Source organism: Chelonia mydas, chromosome 17 (genome assembly GCF_015237465.2).
Source record: "Chelonia mydas isolate rCheMyd1 chromosome 17, rCheMyd1.pri.v2, whole genome shotgun sequence".
Taxonomy (NCBI): Eukaryota; Metazoa; Chordata; order Testudines; family Cheloniidae; genus Chelonia; species Chelonia mydas.
The window spans coordinates 22,793,684-22,818,135 of NC_051257.2; the positions used below are offsets into that span (position 1 = coordinate 22,793,684).

At 48.2% G+C, this 24,452-nt stretch overlaps 1 protein-coding gene across 2 annotated transcripts in view; it reads right to left on the minus strand.

Moving 5' to 3' along the window:
- Window positions 1-24,452, minus strand: part of LOC102933916 (eosinophil peroxidase) — an 80,058-nt gene that overhangs the window by 41,432 nt on the left and 14,174 nt on the right. For both annotated transcript variants that reach the window (XM_043531291.1, XM_043531292.1), the window contains exons 4-7: window positions 14,307-14,482; window positions 13,428-13,551; window positions 11,511-11,640; window positions 1,659-1,865 (exon numbers count right to left, since the gene is read on the minus strand). In XM_043531291.1, coding sequence (XP_043387226.1) covers window positions 1,659-1,865; window positions 11,511-11,640; window positions 13,428-13,551; window positions 14,307-14,482 — 637 coding nt within the window. The remainder of the gene's footprint in view (window positions 1-1,658; window positions 1,866-11,510; window positions 11,641-13,427; window positions 13,552-14,306; window positions 14,483-24,452) is intronic.

The window sequence follows — 24,452 nt, forward strand, 5'->3', positions numbered from 1 at the left end:
AACAAAGAGTATAGGGCATAATTACAAGGTGAGACTGAGCTCTGGAAATAAATGACAGTGGAAAAGAGTTAGGGCTCCTGGTGGAGACCAGCTGTCCATGAGCTCCCAGTGCAATGTTCTGTCTGAGAGGGCTAATGCGACATATCTGAGCAGGACAATATCAATTAGAGAGGTGTTACCACTGTGTACAGCATTATTGGGACCATTACTGAATACTGTGTGCAGTTTTGGTGTTCACACATTAAAAAAGGAAATTGTCAGATTGGAGAGGGTTCAGAGAAGAATTATTTGACCTCTGGGAGCTGCCTCGCAAGAAGAGATTAAAGGAGAGAAGAGAAGGTTAAGAGGTGACTTGATTACAGTTTATAAGAACTCATATGAGGAGAAGATGTCTGAAGCAGGGGCTCTTTAATCTAGCAGACAAAGCACAATGAGATCTAGTGACTGGAAGCAGAAGTTCTCTGGCCTGTGTTATACAGGAGGGCAGGCTAGATGATTATAATGTTCCCTTCTGGCCTTAAAATCCAAGAAACAACACCCCCACTCTCCTCTTAGTCATACCAACATGCCCTTTGGGAGGAAGACTCACTTGCAGGTATCTGCCCATGGAAAAGGGCAGGGAGAGACTCTGACAAACCCAGTCCCTAGGAGAAACTGATCAAGGGTAATGATCTGGATGATGGGATGGATTGCACCCTCAGCAAGTTCGTGGATGACACGAAGCTGGGGGGAGAGGTAGATACAATGGAAGGTCGGGATAGGGTCCAGGGTGACCTAGACAAATTGGAAGATTGGGCCAAATGAAATCTGATGAGGATCAACAAGGACAAGTGCAGAGTCCTGCACTTAAGACGGAAGAATCCCATGCACCGCGCTACAGACTAGGGACCGAATGGCTCGGCAGCAGTTCTTCAGAAAAGGACCTAGGGGTTACAGGGGACGAGAAGCTGGATACGAGTCAACAGTGTGCCCTTGTTGCCAAGAAGGCTAATGGCATATGGGGCTGCATTAGTAGGAGCATTGCCAGCAGATCAAGGGACGTGATTATTCCCTTCTATTCGGCACTGGTGAGGCCACATCTGGAGTACTGCATCCAGTTTTGGGCCCCCCCCACTACAGAAAGGATGTGGACAAATTGTAGAGAGTCCAGCGGAGGGCAACAAAAATGATCAGGGGGCTGGGGCACATGACGTATGAGGAGAGGCTGAGGGAATTGGGCTTATTTAGTCTGCAGAAGAGAAGAATGAGGCGGGATTTGATAGTTGCTTTCAACTACGTGAAGGGGGGTTCCAAAGAGGATGGAGCTCGGCTGTTCTCAGTGGTGGCCAATGACAGAACAAGGAGCAATGGTCTCAAGTTGCAGTGGGGGACGTCTAGGTTGGATATTAGGAAAAACTATTTCACTAGGAGGGTGGTGAAGCACTGGAATGCGTTACCTAGGGAGATGGTGGGATCTCCATCCTTAGAGGTTTTTAAGGCTTGGCTTGACAAAACCCTGACTGGGATGATTTAGTTGGGGTTGGTACTGCTTTGAGCAGGGGGTTGGACTAAGTGACCTCCTGAGGTCTTTTCCAACCTTAATTGTCTATGATTCTATTATTCTAAGGTGAGGTGCCCCCTCACTCTTCTGTTCCCTCCAGGAGAAATCCTGGCAGTACCTTGATGGGGAAGCAAGGTGGTTTTTTGGCACAGCTGGTCTGACAGTCCTCTCTGCTGCCGAAAGTGACCGTTGCTGGAGTCGGAGGGCCAAAGTCCATGTCATGGTCAATAAACTGGCCCCACTGCATGAAGATGAGCGCCCTGTTCTGATCCGATACGAGCTCCTCAGTGGGAAAGCGTACAATCTTGTTTGAAACTTCTCGCACCTGGAGGGATTAAAGCAGAGAGTGTGTAATAAGATGGGCTAGGAACATGTGTTCTGTAGACAAGATTGGGGAGTGGGAGGTCAATTTCCCGTGCCATCAACAGGTGTCTAAGTGAGATGGAAGCTGCTCCAATTTCCTTTTTAAAAATACAAACATTTAAACGGTGAATTCTTTGTTTAATTTTCCTGCCGGCACCATTCTGGACTCCCTTACTAGAGGGCTATAACTCTTCATTTGCCATCTCTATTCAAGTCTGTTCAGCTCTGAACACACACTACAATACTCCACACACAGTGCTCCTTCATTCATGGAGCTCAAAGAGCCTCACCAGTGCTTAATTTGTAATGAAAGAGGTGCTGGGGCTCAAGCAATTGCTTTACTTTCATAACTGACATGGCAAGCCCAGAGGTGCCGGGGCTGTGAACTGCCAGGCCCAGAGGTGCTGGGGCTGTGAACTGCCAAGCCCAGAGGTGCCGGGGCTCAGCCCTGGCAAGCCCTTGCACAATTATGCACTGAGCCTCACAAAGATGGTCAAGCTTTATCAACCCTTCACAGACTGGGAACTGAAGAAAACAAAGATTGAAGTCACTGTTTTGAAATGGGGTGTCAGAAATGCTGAAAACCTTTGAGAGTCAGGTGCCTCAATTTAGGCACAGACATTTGAAAACACTGACCTTCACCCCTTTGGTTTCCGTTACCATTTCTGTGAAAGAGAGGCAAAGTTAGTTCCTTCCCACGTGGATGAGAGAGTCAGGCCTGCCTACCTACCTACATAAGTCTGTGTAAAGGAGGAAAGTAGGAAGGCCAGGCCGCGGAAGAACTACCCTCTTAGTCTTTTAATGGAATTTCTTAGGTTTTGTTTTTAAAGGAATTCCATAATCTGGACCTATCTGGCCAGCTACCAGGCCTCTGCTGGCCTACCCTGTGCTGCAAAGCACACATTGAATGAGACAAGACTTCACTGAAGCCCTTGCCTTATTTAATGTGCACTTTAGAAGATGCACATGTTCACTACATATTAAATTAGCTGAGTGCCTTGTCTAGTCCAGGATTTAAGGTGTGATGTTAGCACCTGTTAGCTAATATGTTCCAATTAATACATTTTAAAAGCCTAATGTAGACATGGCTCACACAGCCTTTACCACGGGGGTGGGAGGGAAGCCAATGTAACACGTTTTCAATGATAAACTACCTTATCTACACTTGACTTTTAGAACGTTAGAACATGTAACTTTCTTTTGGTAACTTTATCTAGGATGTATACAAAATCTTACAAATCATTACCAAGCAAGTACCAAAAATACTCTATTTACAAATACAAAAGTGGACGTGCTTTTGCCAAGAGAGACATTATCCACTGGGCAGGGATAGTGTACCTCCTTTTATACACCATGAATGCATAAAATCATGGATTTTTTTTTGGATAATAGTTTATAGTAAATATCTGGGTTAGATACAAACAATATTGCATCCCTGTTTGCTGCCTTCACACATCTCAGACTGGAGAACCTAGGCTCCGTTGGCTTGCACTGCTGCTTTTGTTCTGGGAGAGGGAACAATGATTCATTTAAGGCAATGGAGGCCAGTGCCAATGTTCATATGGGACAAAGTTCTGAATAAAAGATGCCACTCTGTCCTGTAAAACCCTTTTCCTCATCTGGAGATAACAAGAGAAGCACATCCCCTTTAGCTCTGGCACTATGAATTACTTCAAATACTATACAAATATTACTTGACCTTTGTAAAGTCTTTAATTAATCCAGTTTGATCTGAAGGTATATAAGTCCCCTTCAGTTCTGCAAATAAAGAACAGTTTGGTGTGAATCTGGGCCTATCAGATCTGCATGAGGGAAGGGCTTCCCTTTTTCCCACGTTAGGGAGACCTAAAATAGCAGCTTCTTTCATAGATTTTGGAAGTTCCTCCCCTAACACAGCAGCATTAAAGGATCAACTGATACCTCCTTAATAGCTTTATAAAATTCTGCTGGAAATTTACAAGGCCTTGGAGTTTTCCACTTTTTAAATTTCCTCTGTTATTTCTTCTCCTAAAATTTCTCTGTCAGTCTCCTGTGTCTTTGGCAGCTACTTCCCACTGCCTGTTACTTCCAGATATTTTTGATAAAAAAATAAAACTTGAAGTATCTGAAGTATAGAGGTTATTCTAATAACAGCAGCACATACTTCGTAGCAGTGTGTAACTATCTTTTGCTGAGCATTTTTAACTGGTGGGATAGTGTATTGCTCTTTAATCCTTTGAGCTTTTAAGCATTGAGTTATCACATTTACTTCCTTTTTCATAAAAAAGCCTCTTTATACAAGTAAGGGCTTGTTTAGGGACATCTCCCATAAACTTATTCACTTCCCTCCCTATTATTAGTTAGCTGGTGATATGTTGTTCTGAGCCTGCACTTTTATGAATCTGTCACAGATTTTTAGAACATAGGAAGTGCCAGACTGGGTCAGACCAATGGTCCATCTATCCTGTCTTCTGACAGTGGCCAAAGCCAGATGCTACAGAGGGAATGAACAGAACAGGGCAATTATCCAGTGATCCATCCATTGTTGTCCACCCCAGTTTCTGGCAGTCAGAGGTTTAGGGACATCCAGGGCATGGGGTTGCATCCCTGATCATCTTGGCTAATAGCCATTGATGGGCCTGTCCTCCAGGAACTGATCTAATTCTATTCTGAACCCAGTTATACTTTTGGCCTCTATCACATCCCTGGCAACAAATTCCACAGGCTGACTATGCGTTGTGTGAAGAAGTGCTTCCTTTGTTTGTTTTAAACCTGTTGCTTATTAATTCAGTTGGTGATCCCTGGTTCTTCTGTTATGTGAAGGGGAAAATAACACTTCCCCATTAACTGTCTCTGCACCAGCCATGATTGTATAGACCTCTGTCATCTCCCCACTCAGTCGTCTCTTTCCTAAGCTGCACAGTCCCAGTCTTGTCAGTCTCTCCTCACACAGAAGCGGTTCATGTCCATGTGTCCCTCATCATTTCTGTTGCCCATGTCTCTACCTTTTCCAAATCTAATACATCTTTTTTGAGTGGGGATTACCAGAACTGCAGGCAGTACTCAAGGTGTATCATGAATTTATATAGTAGCATTATGATATTCTCTATTTTATTATTTATCCATTTCCTAATGGTTCCTAACATAGTGTTAGCTTTTTCGACTGCTACTGCACATTGAGTGGATGTTTTCAGAGAACTATCCACAATGACTCCAAGATCTCTTTCTTGAGTGGTAACAGCTCATTTAGATCCCATCATTTTAGCTAACGTACGCAATAGTTTACGTACCCCTGTTAGTAGTTCTGCAATTTCATATTTGAGTTATTTCAGAACTCTTGGGCGAAAACCATCTGGTCCTGGTGACTTATTACTATTCAATTTATCAATTTCTTCCCAAACCTCCTCTAATGACACTTCCATCTGGGACAGTTCCTCGGGTTTGTCACCTAAAATAATGTTTCAGGGGTGGGAATCTCCCTCACCTCCTCTGCAGTGAACACTGGTGCAAAGAATCCTTTAGCACCTCCATCGTTCAGTGGCCCCACTGACTCTTTGCCAGGCTTCCCTCTTCTGAACTTTCTATTTTCCTCAGAAGGATCTGACTTCCAATTTTTAAAAGATGCCTTTTTGACTGTAATCTCCTCTTTTACTCTGTTATTTAGCCATGGTGGCATTGTTTTGGTCCTATTATTGTTTATTTTTGTATTTGGGGTATACATATAGTTTGAGCCTCTGCTGTGGTGTTTCAAAAAGTTTTCATGCAGATTGGAGGCATTTCACTCTAGTGACTGTTCCTTTCAATTTCTGTTTAACTGGCCTCCTCATTTTTGGGTAGTTCCTCTTTTGAAGTTAAATGCTTCTGTGATGGGTTTCTTTGGTATTTTCCCCCTACAAAGAAGTTAAATTTTATTATATTATAGATGCTATTACTAGGACGCTACCAAATTCACGGTCCGTTTTGGTCAATTTCACTGTCTTAGGATTTTAAAAATCGTAAAATTCATGATTTCAGCTATTTAAATCTGAAATTTCACAGTGTTGTAATTGTAGGGTTCCAAGCCCAAAACCGGAGGGGGCGGGGTCACAGGATTATTGTGGGGGGGTTGTGGTACTGCTTCCCTGACTTCTGCACTGCTGCTGGCGGGGCGCTGCCTTCAGAACTTGACGCCTGGCCAACAGAAGGGTGGCTGAAGGCAGCACAGAAGGGTGGCAATACTGCGACCCCCCCCCCCAAAAAATAACCTTGTGACCCCCTGCAATGCCCTTTTGGGTCAGGAACCCCAATGCTGGTCTCCCCCATGAAATCTGTATAATATAGAGCAGTGGTTCTCAAACTTTAGCAACCCGAGGACCCCCATTTTGATTTAAAATATTTGGGGACCCCCAAGCCTTCCCACTCAGCCCCAGGACTCTCCCTCACTCCACCCCTTCCCCCAAGATCCTGCCTCTTCCTGCCGCCCGCTCACTCCATCCCCCCTCCCTCCATCACTCACTCTCCCCCACCCTCACTCACTTTCACCAGGCTGGGGCAGGGAGTTGGGGTGCAGGCTCTGGAAGGGAGTTTGGGTGCGGGAGGGGGGTGAGGGGTGCAGGCTCTGGGAGAGAGTTTGGGTGTGGGAGGGGGCTCAGGGCTGGGGCAGGCGGTTGGGGTACAGGAGGGGCGAAGGGTTCAGGCTCTGGGAGGGAGTTTGGGTGCAGGAGGGGGGTGAGGGGTGCAGGCTCTGGGAGGGAGTTTGGGTGCGGGAAGGGGCTCAGGGTTGGGGTAGGGGGTTGGTGCAGGAGAGGGTGAGGGGTGCGGGCTCCGGCCAGGCGGCGCTTACCTCAGGCAGCTCCTGAAAGTGACTGGCACAGCTCTCTGGCAGCAGTTCCTAGGCCCACAGGCACTGCCCCCACAGCTCCCATTGGTTGCAGTTCCCGGCCAATGGGAGCTGCGGAGTCGGCACTCGGGACAGGGGCAACATGCAGTGACCACCTGCTTCCCCCGCTTGGGGCCACAGGGACATGCCAACCACTTCCAGGAGTGGCACGGAGCCAGGGCAGGCAGGGAGCCTGTCTTAGCCCCACTGCATGGCCGGACTTTTAGCACCACTCAGGGAGGGGGAGGAGTTGAGGGAGGGAGGGGGAAGAGTTGATCAGCAGGGCTTACAGAGCCCATGGAGTACCCTCGGGGACCCCAGTTTGAGAAACTCTGGTATAGGGTAAAAGTACACAAAAGACCAGATTTCATGGGAGGAGACCAGCTTTCATGGTCCATGATTAATTTTGATGGCCGCGAATTTAGTAGGGCCCTAGCTATTACCAAACGGTTCAGATATATTCGCCACTTGGATCAGTTCCTGTGCACCACTTAGGACTCTCCCCTTGTGGGTTTCAGAACTAGCTGCTCCAAAAAGAAGTCATTAATGGTGTGCAGAAAATTTAATGTCTACATCCCGGCGTGAGGTGACATGTCAATATGGGGGTAGTTGAAATCCCCCATTTTTATTGGGTTTTCTGTTTTTGTAGCCTCAATAATCACCACGAGCATTTCACAGTCATCATCACTATACTGGTCAGGCGGTCGGTGGTATATCCCTACTGCTATACTCTTATTATTCAAGCATGGAATTTCTATCCATAGAGATTCTATGGTACTGTTTGACTCATTTCAGATTTTTACTACATTTGACTCTATGCTTTTTTCATATATAGTGCCACTCCTCTTCCAGTGCAACCTACTCTGCAATGCCTATTATACCAATATCCGCATTTAATACCGGGCACTCTGTACCTCAAAGTAGCATCCTGGAACCCCCAAATTCACCACTGTGATAGGATTATGATATGTTTTGTACAAACTATACCTTATGAGGTATCATTTTAAAAGTCTTGATCTGCTGAACATGAATATCCTGTTGGAATGTATGTGCGATCACTGTACGGGAAGTTATGAAGTATTGCTACCTTGTTACTGGGATATGTTGTTAGGTGGGGAACACACACCGCCACCCTTTCAGCTGCAACAAAGAAGGGCCCAGACAGCATTAATGGCCCACCAAAAAAGAGTCCCCTATCCCAGAGATTCCTTAGAGAAGACACCTATGCAATGAGGACTGCTTGACCAATGGGGACTGCCTCACCCCCACATCACATCGGGGATCTTTCTAGCAGCTGGAAGAAGGTATAAAAGAGGGAGAGTGACATCATCACTTGGACTCTCCAATTCAACACCTGGAAGATCATCTGGAGGACAAAGACTTTGAACTAGGGAGATTGGTCCCAGGCTGGAAGGATTTCAGTCTGTGTATTGAGGAACTGTAAACGTTAGGGTGTAAATCTGTTAATCTGTAAATCTGTTGGGTGAGAAACCGTTTGATTCAAATCTTGTTTAGTCTGTTTAAGCTAGAATTTAGACTGCGTTTCTATTTTTAATTCACTTAAAATTGACCTTTCTGCAGTTACTAAATCGGTTTTATATTTTATCTAAACCAGTGTGGTTTTGGTGGAAGTCCTTGGGAAATTTCAGCTCAGGTGAACAAGGGCTGTTGCACGCCCACTACCCTTTTGTAAGACTGGCGAACTAATTAATGAGCTTACACCAGTCAGGCTTCTGACCAGTGCAAAATGGAAACAGTTCTGGGGTGTAGGGCTGGAGCTGGGGGGAATTGGCTGGAGCCTTTCTCCTGATGGTTCATGAGTAGGGCCCTACCAAAGTCACAGCCCATTTTGGTCAATTTCATGATCATAGGATTTTAAAAATAGTAAATTTCATGATTTCAGCTATTTAAATCTGAAATTTCAGTGTTGTAACTGTAGGGGTCCTGACCCAAAAGGAGTTGGGGGGGGGTCATAAGGTTATTGTAGGGGGGGTGTGGTACTGCTACCCTTACTTCTGCAGTGCTGCTGGGGCTGCGGCGCTGCCGAGGGCGGCGTCGCTGCCTTCGGAGCTGGGCAGCAGGAGAGCGGCGGCTGCTGGCTGGGAGCCCAGCTCTGAAGGCAGAGCCACCGCCACCCTCGGCAGCGCAGAAGTACGGATGGGATGGGAGGGGATGGCATTGCCACCTGACTTTTGCCTTGCTGCTGGCAGGGCGCCGCCTTCAGAGTTGGGCCCTCGCTCTCCAGCCACCCAGCTCTGAAGGCAGTGCAGAAGTAAGGGTGGCAATACCATGACCCACCACCCTAAAATAACTTTGTGACCCCCCTGAAACTCCCTTTTGGGTCAGGACCTGCAATTTAAGAAACGCTGGTCTCCCCCGTGAAATCTGTATGGTATAGGGTAAAAGCACACAAAAGACCAGATTTCACAGAGGGAGACCAGATTTCATGGTCCATGGTGCATTTTTCATGACCGCGAATTTGGTAGGAGCCTATTCATGAGTGGCTGGGAACTTGTTCAAGTAACTCAGGTGGGTGTGTCCCTGCCTGTGGATGGCTGTGTAAGTGCAGTACCTGTCCGAGGCTTGTAGCTTGACATTAGCATCACTGTGTGAGAGACAGCCAGGCTGGTGGGTTTGAGAGCTCAGCGGTTCACAGTCCAGGCTGCACCCTGGGGACCTCGTCACACCCCCATTGTAGTGTTTAGAGTTCTTCCATTGCTGTAGAAGCACTTGTAAAATTTTTAGTTGTCTGCATTCATGTGGTGTAACTGAATGAGATTCTATTTCACTTGAATGTTTTATCAACTTCTATCTTCTCCTCTTTACTAGGATATCCCCATTAATAAATCCTTCCCTAAGGGATGTCTCTATCTGCACCGTGTGCTCCTCCGCACCTGTCAGCTTTCCCTCAGCCCTTAGTTTAAAAAGTCCCATATGAAGTTTTTAATTTTACATGCCAACAATCTGGGTCCCTTTTGGTGTAGGTGGAGTCCCTCCTTCCTGTGTAGGCTCCTCCTTTCCCAAAATGTTCCCCAGTTCCAAATAAACCTAAATCTCTCCTCCCAACACCATTGTCTCATCTGCACATTGAGACCCTGCAGTTCTGCCTGTCTAACTGGCCCACGCACGGAACTGGAAGTATTTAAAAGAATGCCACCATGGAGGTCCTGAACTTTAATCTCTTACCTACCCCAGAACCTCTCTCCTCTCTTTCCCTACGTCACTGGTACCCACATGTACCATGACCATCGCTTCCTACCCAGCACTGCACATAAGTCCGTCTAGATGTCTCGAGAGGTCTGCAACCGTAGCACTCAGGAGGCAATTCACCATGCGGTTCTCTCGGTCAGCACAAACCCAACTATCTATATTTCTAATAACTGAATCCCCATAACTATTATCTTTCTCTTCCTAATAACTGTTGTCCCCTCCCCCAGAAGGGTATCCTCAGTGCCAGAGGACACCACGACATCATCTGGAAGGAGGATCCCAACTAAAGGATTGTTTCCCTCTATCCCAGCTGATGTTCTCCACCCCCGAGACTTTCATCCTCCTCAACAGCACAGAGGCTGTCAGACTAGGGGTGGGACCTGCTCTACTGTGCCCAGGAAAGTCTCATCAACGCACCTCTCTGTCTCCCTTCACTCCTCCCATTCAGCCACCCTGGTCTCAACAGCCCATGCTCGGTCTCCGAGGGTGAGGAGCTGCTTGCACCAAATGCACAAGGTGGATTTTGGAAAGTGGAATGAGCATTTCAGCTGAAATCCCCAGCTACCCCGAATTCCTGCCTTTCTGAGCGCTGCTGTCGTTACATCCCAGTGGAGCAGCTAAAGGCTCCCCACCCACCCTGAGGTGCACACATGGACACACAGACACATACGCTTCCTTGCTGGGTATTTTAAAATATTTTTCTTTGGGGTTTTGTCCTTTAGAACTTTGCGCTCTGCTTTTTGGCAGGGTTAAGAGTCTCAAACTCAAGAGTTCAAAAATTATGAGTCAGGGCCTCAAAACTCATGAGACTGGCTGTGAAATCACAAGAATTTTTAAAATAGTGACTTTGGGGCCTTTTTCTTTTGCCTTCTGGGGGTTGGGCCATTAGGGTTCAGGGTTCTTAGCTCTTCCTGCCAGCATACACGCTAGAAACTCTTTTTAAAAAAATGAAAGCAGAGATTCTCATGACTTCAAGAGCTGGGGATTTAGAGAAACCACCCAGTATGATGACTCTCCTGATAAAATCGTGTGAGTCAGCAACACTGAGTTAAGTGGGTCTAGGGGGAAATGATGGAGGCAGAATATTCTGCTTTCCACTCAGGCTTCAGACAGCCATTTCAGGGTACAGCTACACTTTGAGCTAAGGGTGATTCCCAGCTCTGATTGAGCCAACATGCTAAAAACATAGTAGGCCACCACAGCGTGAGTAGCTAGCTGCACTGAGTACCTACCCTACCTACTAGGCAGCTAGCCTCTGCCTGCGCCTCTGCCTGCTACGTCTCTTTTTAGCATGCTAGCTCGATCAGATCTAGCCCTGGTACTTTGCCACGCACTGAGAATTACTCCTCCAGACGGAAGTGCAGACCTAATGGCCTGCTGTTTCTTTCATTTTTCACTTTGGTCATTATGTGCTCAGCCTAGAGATGGCAAAGGGGTTACTGATGGTGGAGGACGTGTGCCATGGGGCCCCTGAGCTATCCTACCTCTGGCAAAACTCTGAGCTCCCTTCCTACTATTTTAATTCAAAGAATGTATTTTAAATGAATTGACAGTCCTTACCAATGGGAGACGAAATCCAGAATAACAGATTCCTTCTGTCCAGCCACGAGGGATTGAAACACCATCTTCATACTCTTGAGGCAGCCATCGGCTATAGGCTCTGTTTGAAGCCCCTAAGGTAGGGCTTCTCCTGGGAGATGGAATGAAAGAATCTGTATTTACAATACAGCAAATTATACCATCAACATCATCATAGAGCCTAGGAGCCTCAGTCACAGGCCAGAACATTGTGCTAGGCACTGTACAGACAGAACAAAAAGACAGTTCCTGCTCCAAGGAGATGACAGTCTAAGAATAAGACAAGAGACACCAAGTGGACACGAACAGTGGAGGAGCACAAGGAAACAATCTGGGTCAGCATGACAAGCAGGGGCCTCAGCACACCAGCTGCCTAACCATTGCTGACTTTTTAGTAGGCGTCACTGCACAGGGGTGTGTTAAGGAGGAACTGGAAGGAGGAAATGAGGTGGCATTGCCCATGCTTTTGGGAGCTCCTGCCATGGGTAAGGGGCAGTGTGGGGCAAAGCACAAAGCTTGTATGAGAATGTAATGAGAGGCAGTGAAGGAGGGCATAGCTGACAGATGCAGGCAGGAGTCAATAGTGTGTAAAACACTGAGCAAAACCATTGCAAATGTTTCAGTGACACCCTGACACACGGCGTCATGGGGACAGACTAGAATATGAGCTGAAATCTGACCTCTGTTTTGGCATGGGTGTGACTTTCACTCCAGGGGTTTTCTAGAAACCAGCCTGATTGTAAGGCTTGAGCCAGCCAGCCAGGAGCACATGAGGAGGAAATGCTGGCTATTGAGCTAGAGCCAGGCACAGAGCCAGCAGTGTAAAGGGCTCCTCAGTGAGCTGCATTAACAAGAGTGTGCAGACACCAAATGCATGATCAGGCTCACCACTCCTGGTGGGGATTTTCCCTTGTGTACCCTGTGAGATTTCACCAGAACAGGCCTGGCTAGTGAGTTAGGAACATAAAAGCATAAGAACGGCCATACTGGGTCAAAGCAAAGGTCCATCTAGTCAAGTGTCATGTCTTCTGACAGTGGCTAATGCCAGGAACTTCAGAGGGAATGAACAGAACAGGCAATCATTGAGTGATCCATCTGCTGTCGCCCATTCCCAGCTTCTGGCAAACATAGGCGAGGGACACCATCCCTGCCCATCCTGGCTAATAGCCATTGATGGACCTGTCCTCCATGAACTTATCTAGTTCTTTTTTGAACCCTGTTATAGTCTTGGCCTTCACAACATCCTCTGGAAAGGAGTTCCACATGTTGACTGTGCGTTGTGTGAAAAAATACTCCTTTTTGTTTGTTTTAAACCTGTTGCCTATTAATTTCATTTGGTGACCCCTAGTTCTTGTGTTATGAGAAGGAGTAGATAACACTTCCTTATTTACTTTCTCCACACTAATCATAATTTTATAGACCTCTATCATATCCCCCTTTAGTCGTCTCTTTTCCAAGCTGAAAAGTCCCAGTTTTATTAATCTCTCCTCATATGGAAGGTGTTCCATGCCCCTAATCATTTTTGTTGCCCTTTTCTGAACCTTTTCCAATTCCAATATATCTTTTTTGAGATGGGGCAACTACATCTGCAAGCAGTATTCAAAATGTGGGCGTACCATGGATTTATATAGAGGCAATATGATATTTTCTGTCTTATTATCTATCCCTTTCTTAATGATTCCCAAGATTCAGTTTGCCTTTTTGACTGCCACTGCACATTGAGTGGCTGTTTTCAGAGAACTATCAACAGTGACTCCAAGATCTTTTTCTTGAGTGGTAACAGCTAATTTAGACCCCATCATTGTATATGTATAGTTGGGATTAGATAGGAACGTATAGATAGGAAGTTACTCTAGTGTAGGGAGGACCTGCCATGCTCTCCTTGACAGCTAGCATCACCTGTTGTTGCATTCACCAGTGATTGTTCGGTAAGGGTTTGCTTCGTCGCATGGTATATTCATATTTAGTTGGGCACATCCAGTAGCCTTGGAAATCAGTTCCAGCTGAGCTGGGGTCAGCATGTCTGCAAGAGAATGCAAAGGAGGTTCAGCAACTTGGTATGCTGGGACTGGTGCCCCAGAAATGGGGCGAGGCAAAGAATTCTTGGAGGCCACTTCTGCACTCTGTCAAATCACTTCCCCAGCTCACTGCTGCCCTCACCAGGATGCAGCCTGCTCTGGGCGCAGAGTTGCTGTCTGGACTCACAGTAGAGCAGAGTCTGAAGCAGCTGGCCATGTTCACACAGACATCACCGGCTGACTTTGAAGCCTCACCTCTGCAGAGCCGGGAGGGAGATGCCAGAGTGAAGGGAAAGAAGGCGGTAGCAGGGAAGAGTCCCCTTCCCATTCCATCCCACAGTTGGACAGTGGTTACACTTGACCCAAATTCCGGAAGAAAGTGTTGGGGGCGGGCGGGAAAGTTGGCTTTCCCCTTTCACACAAAGGAGTCTCTTGAGCTACAACGCCTCCCGCTGCTTCTAGTCCCCCCGGGGTTTGTGCCACCGCGGTAGCTATCTGAGTGACGAATGGGGAGACGCTAGCTCTGACGTGCATGACCTGACAGGCAGACAGAAAGCTGCCATGTTTCATAGCCGGCCACTGCCTGCCAACAGACACTTGCATGTACCTTGTAGCCACTCATCTTCTAGCTTTACAGGTGTATCTAATTAAGGGCCCAGTCTTGCAGGACTGAAGTCAGTGGGAGGACAACTGAGCCCCAAGACACTGGGCAGAGAAAGGGCTCAAGGAGAGGAAGCCAAACTGACTTGCACCCCTGTACCTGTGACATTAAACTTCCCCTTCACAGTCCACTGCAACTTCTCCTTCAGCAGGCTCAGGGTGGTTTCCATGTAATCAGCAGCTCGGATCATGACCCTGGTTCCTCCCACTGGCTGCTTGATATGTCCCAGGATATCTGCAGGGGTGAAGGCTTCGTTCCTCAGTTTCTCCTTTAAACTGAAAGAAAAAAAGTCCCACTGTAGCTCTGGAGCAGAAACAATTCTACAAGTTGCAAGGGACCCCTTCTGCCTCTGGTCCATCGCAGCTCATTCCACAGTTACAGTAGTTACTACCCTGGCACATGCGTGTGCGGTGTGGGGCTAGCAAACATATGTGTGCAGGCCAGAGCTGACCGGCAGGATGTATTGTGGCCTATATGATACAGTTGGGTTCTCCAGAATCTCAGCTTTCATTTAGAAAACCAGTTAAGTGTCTATCAGTCACGGCTGCAGTGCAGACATAACCTTCCCAAAGTGACTTAAGTGTAGCCAAGGCAGTGATGCCTGCCTAAGTCTGCCCAGAGCCTGACACCATGGCTCCGAGAGGTGATCTCCCCTGTTCCTCTCACTGAGATGTCCACTCTAAATACCGGTGATGACATGTCCATGTCAACAATAACTGTTTAACTGCTGACCATTTAGTGGTTGGATGGGGAGCATGGGGAGGGAGTGAAGCCCACAGGGAAGAAATTGGATCTGGCTGCAGGGAAGGCAATGCAGAGAAAGTACAGAAGAATCACAGACAGGATAGGGAGGGAAATGGGAAGGTGGGTGGGGAAGGAAAAGAACTAAAGGGCAGGACTAGCAGAGGCCTAACGAAGAACAGATTCTCTCAGTGTGTGATGGATATGACTATAAGGCACTGAACAAACACTAAAGGAGGACTTGTGGCACCTTAGAGACTAACCAGTTTATTTGAGCATGAGCTTTCGTGAGCTACAGCTCACTTCATCGGATGCATAGCATATCGTGGAAACTGCAGACGATATGCTATGCATCCGATGAAGTGAGCTGTAGCTCACGAAAGCTCATGCTCAAATAAACTGGTTAGTCTCTAAGGTGCCACAAGTCCTCCTTTTCTTTTTACGAATACAGACTAACACGGCTGTTACTCTGAAACCTGAACAAACACTACAGATAACAAAACAAACTCATCGTCGGGCCAGAGACAGTCACAAGTGTAAGGCCAGATGGGACCAGCAGATCATCTAGCCTTCCCCCTGGGCATCACAGCTACGCCCCAACCCCTGCACACTAACCCCAACAATGGCATGAGCAAGACGGACTCTACAGCCCAGTGGTTCAGGCTCTCCACTAGGAGGTGGGGCAGCCAGGTTCCAGTCTGCCTGCTCCAGTCAGTATTGAATGATTTACACAAAGTGGAGCAGATATGGCAGGAGAGACAGAGAGCCCTGCCCCCAAATCCCCTGACAGCTAGGGCACTCTCCTATGAGGAGGAAATGCAGGTGAAGCCCTTTCTTAGGGGGGAGGAATTGAACCTGTTTCCTACATCCTGGGCAAGTGTTCTAGCCACTGAGCTAACGGGGGCACCACAACCCCCTCTGCTGACCATTTTCTGTCAGTTTAGATGTGTACAGAGGGCATCTACCAGACCAATCCCGCAAGGCAAGATAGGCAGGGGAATCCCTCATTTGTGAATCCCATCGAGTGTTAGGTGTTGAGCTGCATGGCAGTGTGGGGAGGTGCTCAGCTGCCTGATGTTGGTACCTTGTGGACTTTACTGGCAGAAATATGGGTGCCTATCTATGGACTTTAGGCACCTACATGGTTACACAGAAGCTGACAGAGGGGTTGTGAATGCCAGTGGCACCTAATGTTGGACTGAGGAACTTAAAGTGGCAGTTAGGTGCCTATGTCGGCCTTGTGAATCCCACCCTTGCAGTCTGGTGTCTCTTTGCTCATACCACGCAGGCTGCTCTCATCCAAAATGGCCACCACTTCTCCTGGTTCCCACTGAGAGTGACTCCAAGTTGCCTCCAGGGAAGATAGTAGCTCCCCATGCTATAAAGGAGTGGAGAGGAGCAGGTGAAAGGAGGCGGTGTCCATCTTTGCTATGGGACTCAGAAGAATAAGAGATGGCCGCCATTTTGAGAGGGCAGTTGTTCATAGAATTCTCTGAAGTAGAACATTTTTCTTCAGCCACTGCTGAAGGAAAAACTTTCAGTTAGGAAGAATAATGGCAAAAAATTACCATGAATCCTAAACAAAAATTCTTGTAAAGTAGCCTATGGATACAAATTCAGTAAGGTTAATGATATGGAAAGTTTGAAGAGTCTTCATTATTTCATTAATGAGATTAGATTGGAACAAAAAAACTGTAATTATTTATTTTTGTATTAATTGTAATGCTGTTTAATTAATAGATTTTCTTGTATATGCTCAGAAAATTCATTTTATTCTCAAAGACTAAGTGCTGTCAGTTTGGGGAGGATATGGGGAGGATACGCAGGATGGTTCATACAAAACAAAATGCTGAATTCCTGTGTTAAGTGCAATCTCCACACAACTGTGGAGTCCCAAACCTTACCTCCATAATGAGAACTTCCTGGGCACATGTACAGCCCCGCCCCTTACTCCACTGACTCATTTCAATCATTGGAATTGCAGCATGCAAATCACCTGTCAAGGGATTGTGATGGTTGGTTGAGTCATCTCTGATGCCACAGAAATGATCTATGCTGTTTGAACTGTCCTTGCCTGTATTTATGGAGGTGCCGGTTGCAGCTCGATAGTTTAGGCTGAGTTCTGTTTTGCACTTAAAATAGGGGTTCAATCTCTTGGTTATCTGTGAAGATAAATTTACACCTCCCTAAATTTACACCAATCACTCTTTGAGTTCAGAATGAATTTTCTGAGAATTTACCAGTAAACCTGAGAATTAGCTTATGAGTTAAAATTAATTAAAAATTGGATCCTTTAAGAAATTTACCATCTAAGTCAGTCTTTTCTTTATCCCAAAATAATGGAATAACACACACTTATCAAATTTCCACAGTTACAATATTTGGCATCTTGTTCATAGTCTATATTTGAAGAAATGTGATTGTAATTAATTAAAGTATTAGTGATTGTTGCATAAATTGTTATGGTTGTACTGGGTCCAGATAAGATCAGGGCAACATCTCAAGTAACTCTAAGTGCTACCAATGGGACATCAGAGGTAGCTTAACTAATCCTCAACCTTCTTCTGCAGCTCATTTGTGTGCAACAATTCTATTGGTGGTAATAAGACAGGTATGAAGGAGATGGGATATGTCAAAAGTTCTCATTGGTAGATTACATAGCACAACTGCCACTCCTTTTAAAGGTCCCGTAGCCCCATACTGGCTTGGTCATCAGTGCTTGAAAGTTTCCCATTGGCTCCACTGCACACAGAGAGGCAGCACTGCCAGAGGAACTGAGGCAGGAGCACAGGCTCGAACTATTGAGACTCAGCAACTTGTCTCTCCCAGCCTCTCTTCCTGTCGCACCAGTCTCGCTAACACAGATCAATAAAGCCACTGCAAATTAAGGGACAGATTTACCACTGTGCTTTGGCTGCTTTGTACTGCTCTTGTGAAGGGAAAAATAAAACCCCCTTAACGGTTCCTTAAAAAGTCCACGTCCTCCAATCTGGAACCACAACCATGAAATGTCTTAATCACAATCCAGAATCTGGAATTGTGTGGTTATTGCCTGGCCTCACTACTCGCCACTCCCCAAACCTTACCACGTTTGGATTTCTTTTAAGCATAACTTTAACTCTGAATTTCCCAGGTTTGGAATGTTAGATATAGACTCACAACAGCCCTGAAATGTTCTTTCCCCTAAAATGTGGTTACATATTCTCTATCTTAACTCTATTTAAACTACAACGGTTAGTAAAAGACGGTTACCTACCTCTTGTAACTGTTGTTCTTCGAGAAGTGTTGTTCACGTCCATTACAATTAGGTGTGTGCGCACACATGCACGGACATTGGACACTTTTTCCCTTAGCAGCTCCCATCAGGACAGCAGGGAAGCCCCCTAGAGTGGCGCCCTCATGGCAGGGTATATATTACCCTGCCAGCCCGACCCCCCTTCAGTTTCTTCTTGCCGTTCACTCCGACAGAGGAGAAAGGGGCTGGGTATTGTAATGGACATGAACAACACATCTCGAAGAACAACGGTTACTAGAGGTAGGTAAAAAGAAAAGGAGGACTTGTAGCACCTTAGAGACTAACCAATTTATTTGAGCATAAGCTTTCATGAGCTACAGCTCACTTCATCGGACGCATACTGTGGTAGGTAACCGTCTTTTCTTCTTTGAGTGATTGTTCACGTCCATTCCAATTAGATGACTTCCAAGCTTACCATTGGAGGAGGGTAGGAGTCATGGAACAATTGATTGAAGAACAGCTCTGCCGACTGCTGCATCATCTCTGGCCTGTTGGTTAACAGCATAGTGGGCTGTAAACGTGTTCACTGAAGACCAGGTGGCTGCTTTACAAATCTCCTGGATAGGGACCTGAGCCAGAAAGGCTGTCGAAGATGCCTGTGCTCTGGTTGAATGGGCCGTAATTGCTGGGGCTGGGACCTTGGCCAACTCATAGCATGTGCGAATGCAGTCTGTGATCCAGAACGATATGCACTGCGCAGAGACAGGAAGACCTTTCATTTTGTCAGCTATGGTGATGAACAATTGGGTCGACTTGTGGAAAGGTTTCGTGCACCCTATGTAGAAAGCCAGGGCTCTCCAGACATCCAGCGTGTGTAGGCTGCGGTGTCTCGGGCTCATGTGGGGTTTTGGAAAGAACACTAGTAAGCAAATGTCCTGACCCATGTCGAATTGGGAGACCACCTTGGGGAGAAATTTAGGATGTGGTCTAAGCTGCACCTTGTCCTTATGAAACACCTTGTACGGTGGTTCAGAGGTGAGGGCTCTCAGCTTGGACACCCTTCTTGCTGAAGTAATGGCCACCAGGAACGCACCTTCCAAGAAAGATAGAGGAGGGAACAAGTGGCCAGGGGCTCAGATGGTGGGCTCATGAGTTTGGAGAGGACCAGGTTCAGGTTCCAGGTTGGGACTCGTGGTCGAGAATACAGGAACAACCTCTCCAGACCTTTGAGGAATCACCCCACAATGGGATTAGAAAATACTGAGCGCCCAGACTCCCCTGGATGGAAAGCTTAAATGGCCACCAGGTTTTCTCTGATGGAGGAAGGGGATAGACCCTGATGCTTAAGGTGTAGGAGGTATTTTAAAATACCTGGGATGGTACCCTGGAGTAGTTGAAGGCGCTTGGGTTCACACCAACAGGAAAACCTTATCCATTTCACCAGGTAGGTAGCCCTAGCAGAAGGTTTCCTACTGCCGAGGAGAATTTGTCTCACCAACTGAGAGCACTGGCTCTCCATGGAATTTAGCCACAGAGTTTCCAAGCCATGAGATGCAGAGACTGCAGGTTTGGGTGAAGGAGGCACCCGTGGTCCTGCGTGATCAGATCTGGGTTGAGGGGCAGGGCAATCAGGGCGTCTACAGACAGCTCTAGTAGGGTTGTATACCAATGCTGTCAGGGCCAAGAGGGGCTGATAATGATCACCATCACCCTATGTCTGCGAATTTTGAGGCGGACCCGATGGACAAGTGGGATAGGAGGGAAGGCATACTTCAGACCCTTGCCCCATGGTATTAAGAGCACATCGGCAATCGAGGCTGGACTGTGGTTTTGGAATGAGCAGAACTGAGGGCACTGTCTGTTGCTCTTGGTGGCGAAGAGGTCTACTTGGGGATCACCCCACTCCTGGCAGACTGACTGTATGTTGTCCAATCTGATTGACCACTCGTGCATGTGGTATGACCTGCTGTGGCGGTCAGCAAGCTCGTTCCACACTCCTGGAAGATAGGATGCTTTGAGCTGAATGGATGAGGCTATACAGAAGTCCCAAAGAAGAAGAGCTTCATGGCAGAGAGGTGAGGAGCGGGCTCCGCCTTGTTTGTTTATATAGAACATGGTGGTGGTGTTGTCTGTCAGGACTGTCACGCTGTGACCTTGCAATGTGGCGTGAAAGGTCTGGCAGGCCAGATGAACTGCCCTGAGCTCCTTCAGGTTGATATGGAGAAGTATCTTGTCCCTCAACCACAAGCCTTGTGTCCTCAGGTCCCCTAAGTGTACGCCCCAGCCCAGATGTGATGCCTCTGTTACTAACATCAGAGAAGGTTGGGGCTTGGCGAAGGGGACCCCTGCACAGACCACTGGTTGGTCCAGCCACCAGCACAGGGATTTTAGAACCTGTTCCAGGATCATCACCACGAGGTCCAGGGGGTCTCTATACAGACGATAAGACAGTGCGAGCCACGCTTGCAAGGGTCTGAGTCTCAGTCGGGCATGGCTGACCACGTACTGGCAAGCTGCCATATGCCCTATTAGCTGTACGCAACACCTGACTGTGGTAGTGGGATACCAAAGCATTGATTTTACAATCTGCTCTATGGCTTGGAATCTGGGCTCTGGAAGGTTCGCTTTTGCCTGTACTGAGTCCAGGACTGCCCCTATAAACTCTAACCTTTGGGTGGGTATGAGAGAAGATTTGGGCACATTGAGGAGGAGCCCCAGTCTGTGAAATGTGTCCATGACTACCATCACGTGGGACTGGACCTCATCCTTGGAATGACCTGTGAGAAGCCAGGTACGGGTACACTTGAACCTGCCTCTTCCGCAGGAAGGCTGCCACCACCGCCTTGCATTTCATGAACACTCGGGGGGCTGTGGACGGGCCGAATGGGAGAACCGTGAACTGGTAGTGATGTTGGTTTATGGCAAACCAGAGGAAGAGTCAGTGCGCCGGATGAATAGCAATATGGAAGTATGCGTCTTTCATGTCGAGGGCAGCGTACCAATCCCCGGATCCAGTGATGGAATGATAGTGCTCAGGGAGACCATGCGGAACCGGAGCTTGAGCATAAATTTGTTGAGTCTGCGAAGGTCTAAAATGGGTCGAAGACCCTCCTTTGCCTTGGGGATTAGGAAGTAACGGGAGTAAAACCCTTTTCCCCTTAGCTCTTGCAGAACCTCCTCCACTGCACCTCTCTCGAGGAGCAAACGAACCTCCTGAAGAAGGAGTTGCTCGTGAGAGGGGTCCCTGAAGAAGGACAGGGAAGGTGAGTGGGAGGTAGGGGAGGAGGAGAACTGGAGAGAGTATCCAACCTGTACATGTATAGGACCCAGCGGTCCGATGTTATATGGGACCACACATGGTAGAAGTGGGATAGTCAGTTTAAAAACTCTGGGGATGGATCCAGGAGCTGGGTTGGTACACTGTCCTCGGGCATGCCTTCAAAACCCTTGCTCGTTTCCCAGTTGGGGCTTATTCTGGCCCTAGTTAGGCACATTGTTCTGTCTGTGCCTGTTATTTCTGCCCTGCCGGCAATACGGCTCCTATCTGGGGTGGGGTTGATACTGCCTCTGCAGAGGCCTGAAGGGCTTTCTCTGGGTTGCCAGAGTATGGATCCCTAGTGACTTCAGGGTGGCCCGAGAATCCTTACGGCCATGCAGCCTGGAGTCTGTTTGCTCCGAGAAAAGGTCTGAACCCTCAAAAGGAGGGTATTCTGGAACTCTGGAGGGAGGCCCGATGCTTGGAGCCACGCTGAGCATCGCCTGACTACCCCTGAGGCAATGGTTCTGGCCGCAGAGTCCGCTGAATTGAGGGTGAAATGAAGTTTTAGCCACCGCCTTCCCTTCCTCAATTAAAGCCGCAAACTCAGAGTGTGAGTTCTGGGGCAGGCGATCCTTAAACTTGGACACGGCCATCCAAGAGTTGAAATTATGACTATTAAGGACTGTCTGCTGATTGGCTATACGTAACTGGAGGCTTCCGGAAGAGTAGGCCTTCCTACCGAAGAGGTCCAAACATTGGGCTTCCTTGGCCTTTGGGGCCAAGGCTTTTTGGCCCTGTCGTTCCTTTTCGTTGACTGCTGAAATGACTAGGGAACAGGGAGCCGGATGGCAGAACTGGAACTCATAGCCATTGGAGGGAGCAAAGTATTTCCATTCTACGCCCCTCGAGGCTGGGGTCTGCCATATTGTTTTAAGAAAAGGAGTACTTGTGGTACCTTAGAGACTAACACATTTATTTGGGCATAAGCTTTCATGAGCTACAGCTCACTTCATCGAATGCATCTGATGAAGTGAGCTGTAGCTCACAAAAGCTTATGCTCAAATAAATTTGTTAGTATCTAAGGTGCCACAAGTACTCCTTTTCTTTTTGAGAATACAGACTAACATGGCTGCTACTCTGAAACCGTATTGTTTTGTAATTCATTTGTATGGTCTTTATGAGAGGGAGCGCAACTCTGAAGGGACCCTCGGGCATCAGGCTATCCACCATCAGATCCTCCTGCTCAACCATTTCTTCTGCCTGGAAGCCCATATTGAGGGTGATCCCACAGAGCAGCTCCTGGTGAGCCCTGTGGTCAATCAGTGGCGGTCCTGAGACTGATGTGCTTGCCGCTGCCTCGTCTGGGGAAGAGGAGGAAGTGAGGTGCTGCAGGTTGCCCTCATCTAGACCCTCCTGTGTGTCCTCATATGCCTGGGTCACTTCAGGGCCCTGCGGGGCTTTGCCACCTCTTGAGGTGTCGCAGAGGTTGGCACTGCCTCAGGTATTGGGCCTGGAGGCGCGGTTGCTCTTGTGGGTCTGGGGGTGGCCTAGAGAGAGTGGCCTCCCTAGTCCTTGATGGGTGCCTGTGTGGCGACCTGGAATGGTGTCACATAGATTGTCCGGACCTAGAGGCTCTGGAGGAGATGCCCTGTTGCTGGGGTTTGGCCCATGGGGTCCAGACAGGCCACTGACCCAGAGGAGGCCATTGTGGCTGCCAAGCTGGTTGGGATTCTCTGCTGGCTATTGTTCGATGTCTGCTATGGCTAGAGCGACCAGAGTCGGCCTCAGAGCTGGAGGATACTGATGGAGAGGACCAGGGTGGTGCCGAACTTTGAGCGGTCGCAGGGTGCCGGGGAGCTGGGGAGGGGTGCCTGGCTGACCAGGACCACGAACGGTACTGGGAGTCTCGGGAGCGGGATCAGTGTCTTGCACTCGGCGCCGGTGAGGTCCGGTGCCGGGCGACCAATGGTGTTGGGGACTGGCGTGCAGTCGCCACAGGTGCCACTGGCTGGTTCGTCTCTGGTGCCATAACCTCACTCTGGGTTGTGGGCACCAAGGAATAGTACGACGCCGAGCTCGAACGGGAGCGGTGCCGGGAGTGGTGCTGAGATGGTGACCTCAAGCGGCGCACCATTGCCGGCTTCCCTCTGGACCGCCCCCTTTTAGGTGGTGCCAGAGGCTTCTTCCTGCACGGGAGGGGGTTTGGCACTGACAACTCAATGAGGTCTTTTTCTGCCTCAAAAGTGTCGGGTGTGGAGGGGTGTTCGAGGACCTCCTCCAGGCCTTCGTTGACACTGAATCAGCTGGGTACCGGAATCAACAGGAGGAGGAGTCGATGGTACTGGTTCTTGGCTCGGGCTCGCAATGTGTCTTTGAGTGTCAGGAGCATCTTTGAGCGGTTTAGTAGCTCTTTGGGAGAGCGCCCTCTTTCCCCTTGCTTGTGCTGCTTAGTTGGTGCCGGAGAGGTAGACCAGTGCAGAAGTTGGTCGTCCCACCTCAGTGCTGGTGATTTACGGTGCCTGAGTGGTGCCAGGTCGCGCATGGATGCCAGGGCACTTTGCACCGAGGAAGCTGGGGCCAGTGCCGCTCGGTCAGAGGCCGGTGGTTGTAACGCAGCCTCCATGAGCAACTGCTTAAGGCGAAAGTCTCTTTCTTTCTTGGTGTGCAGCTTAAAGGCCTTGCAGATTTTGCAGCGCTCTGCCTGATGAGACGCTCCCAGACACCGGAGACAGGAGTCGTGGGGGTCGCTGTTAGGCATAGACTTGCGGCACATGGCATAAGCTTTGGAACCCTGGGCTTGCAGCATGCCCCGCAGCCCAAGGCTGGGGCTGGAACTAGCTTCCAGACACCTGAAACAATGGAGTTCTAACGAACTGGTAACTATCTAAGAACAAGACTGAAAGGCTAAGGGATCTCTCGCAAGCGAGAGAGAAAATGTTCCAACGCCGCCACAGACAATAAGAAGAAACAGAAGGGGGGGTCGGGCTGGCAGGGCAATATATCCCCTGCC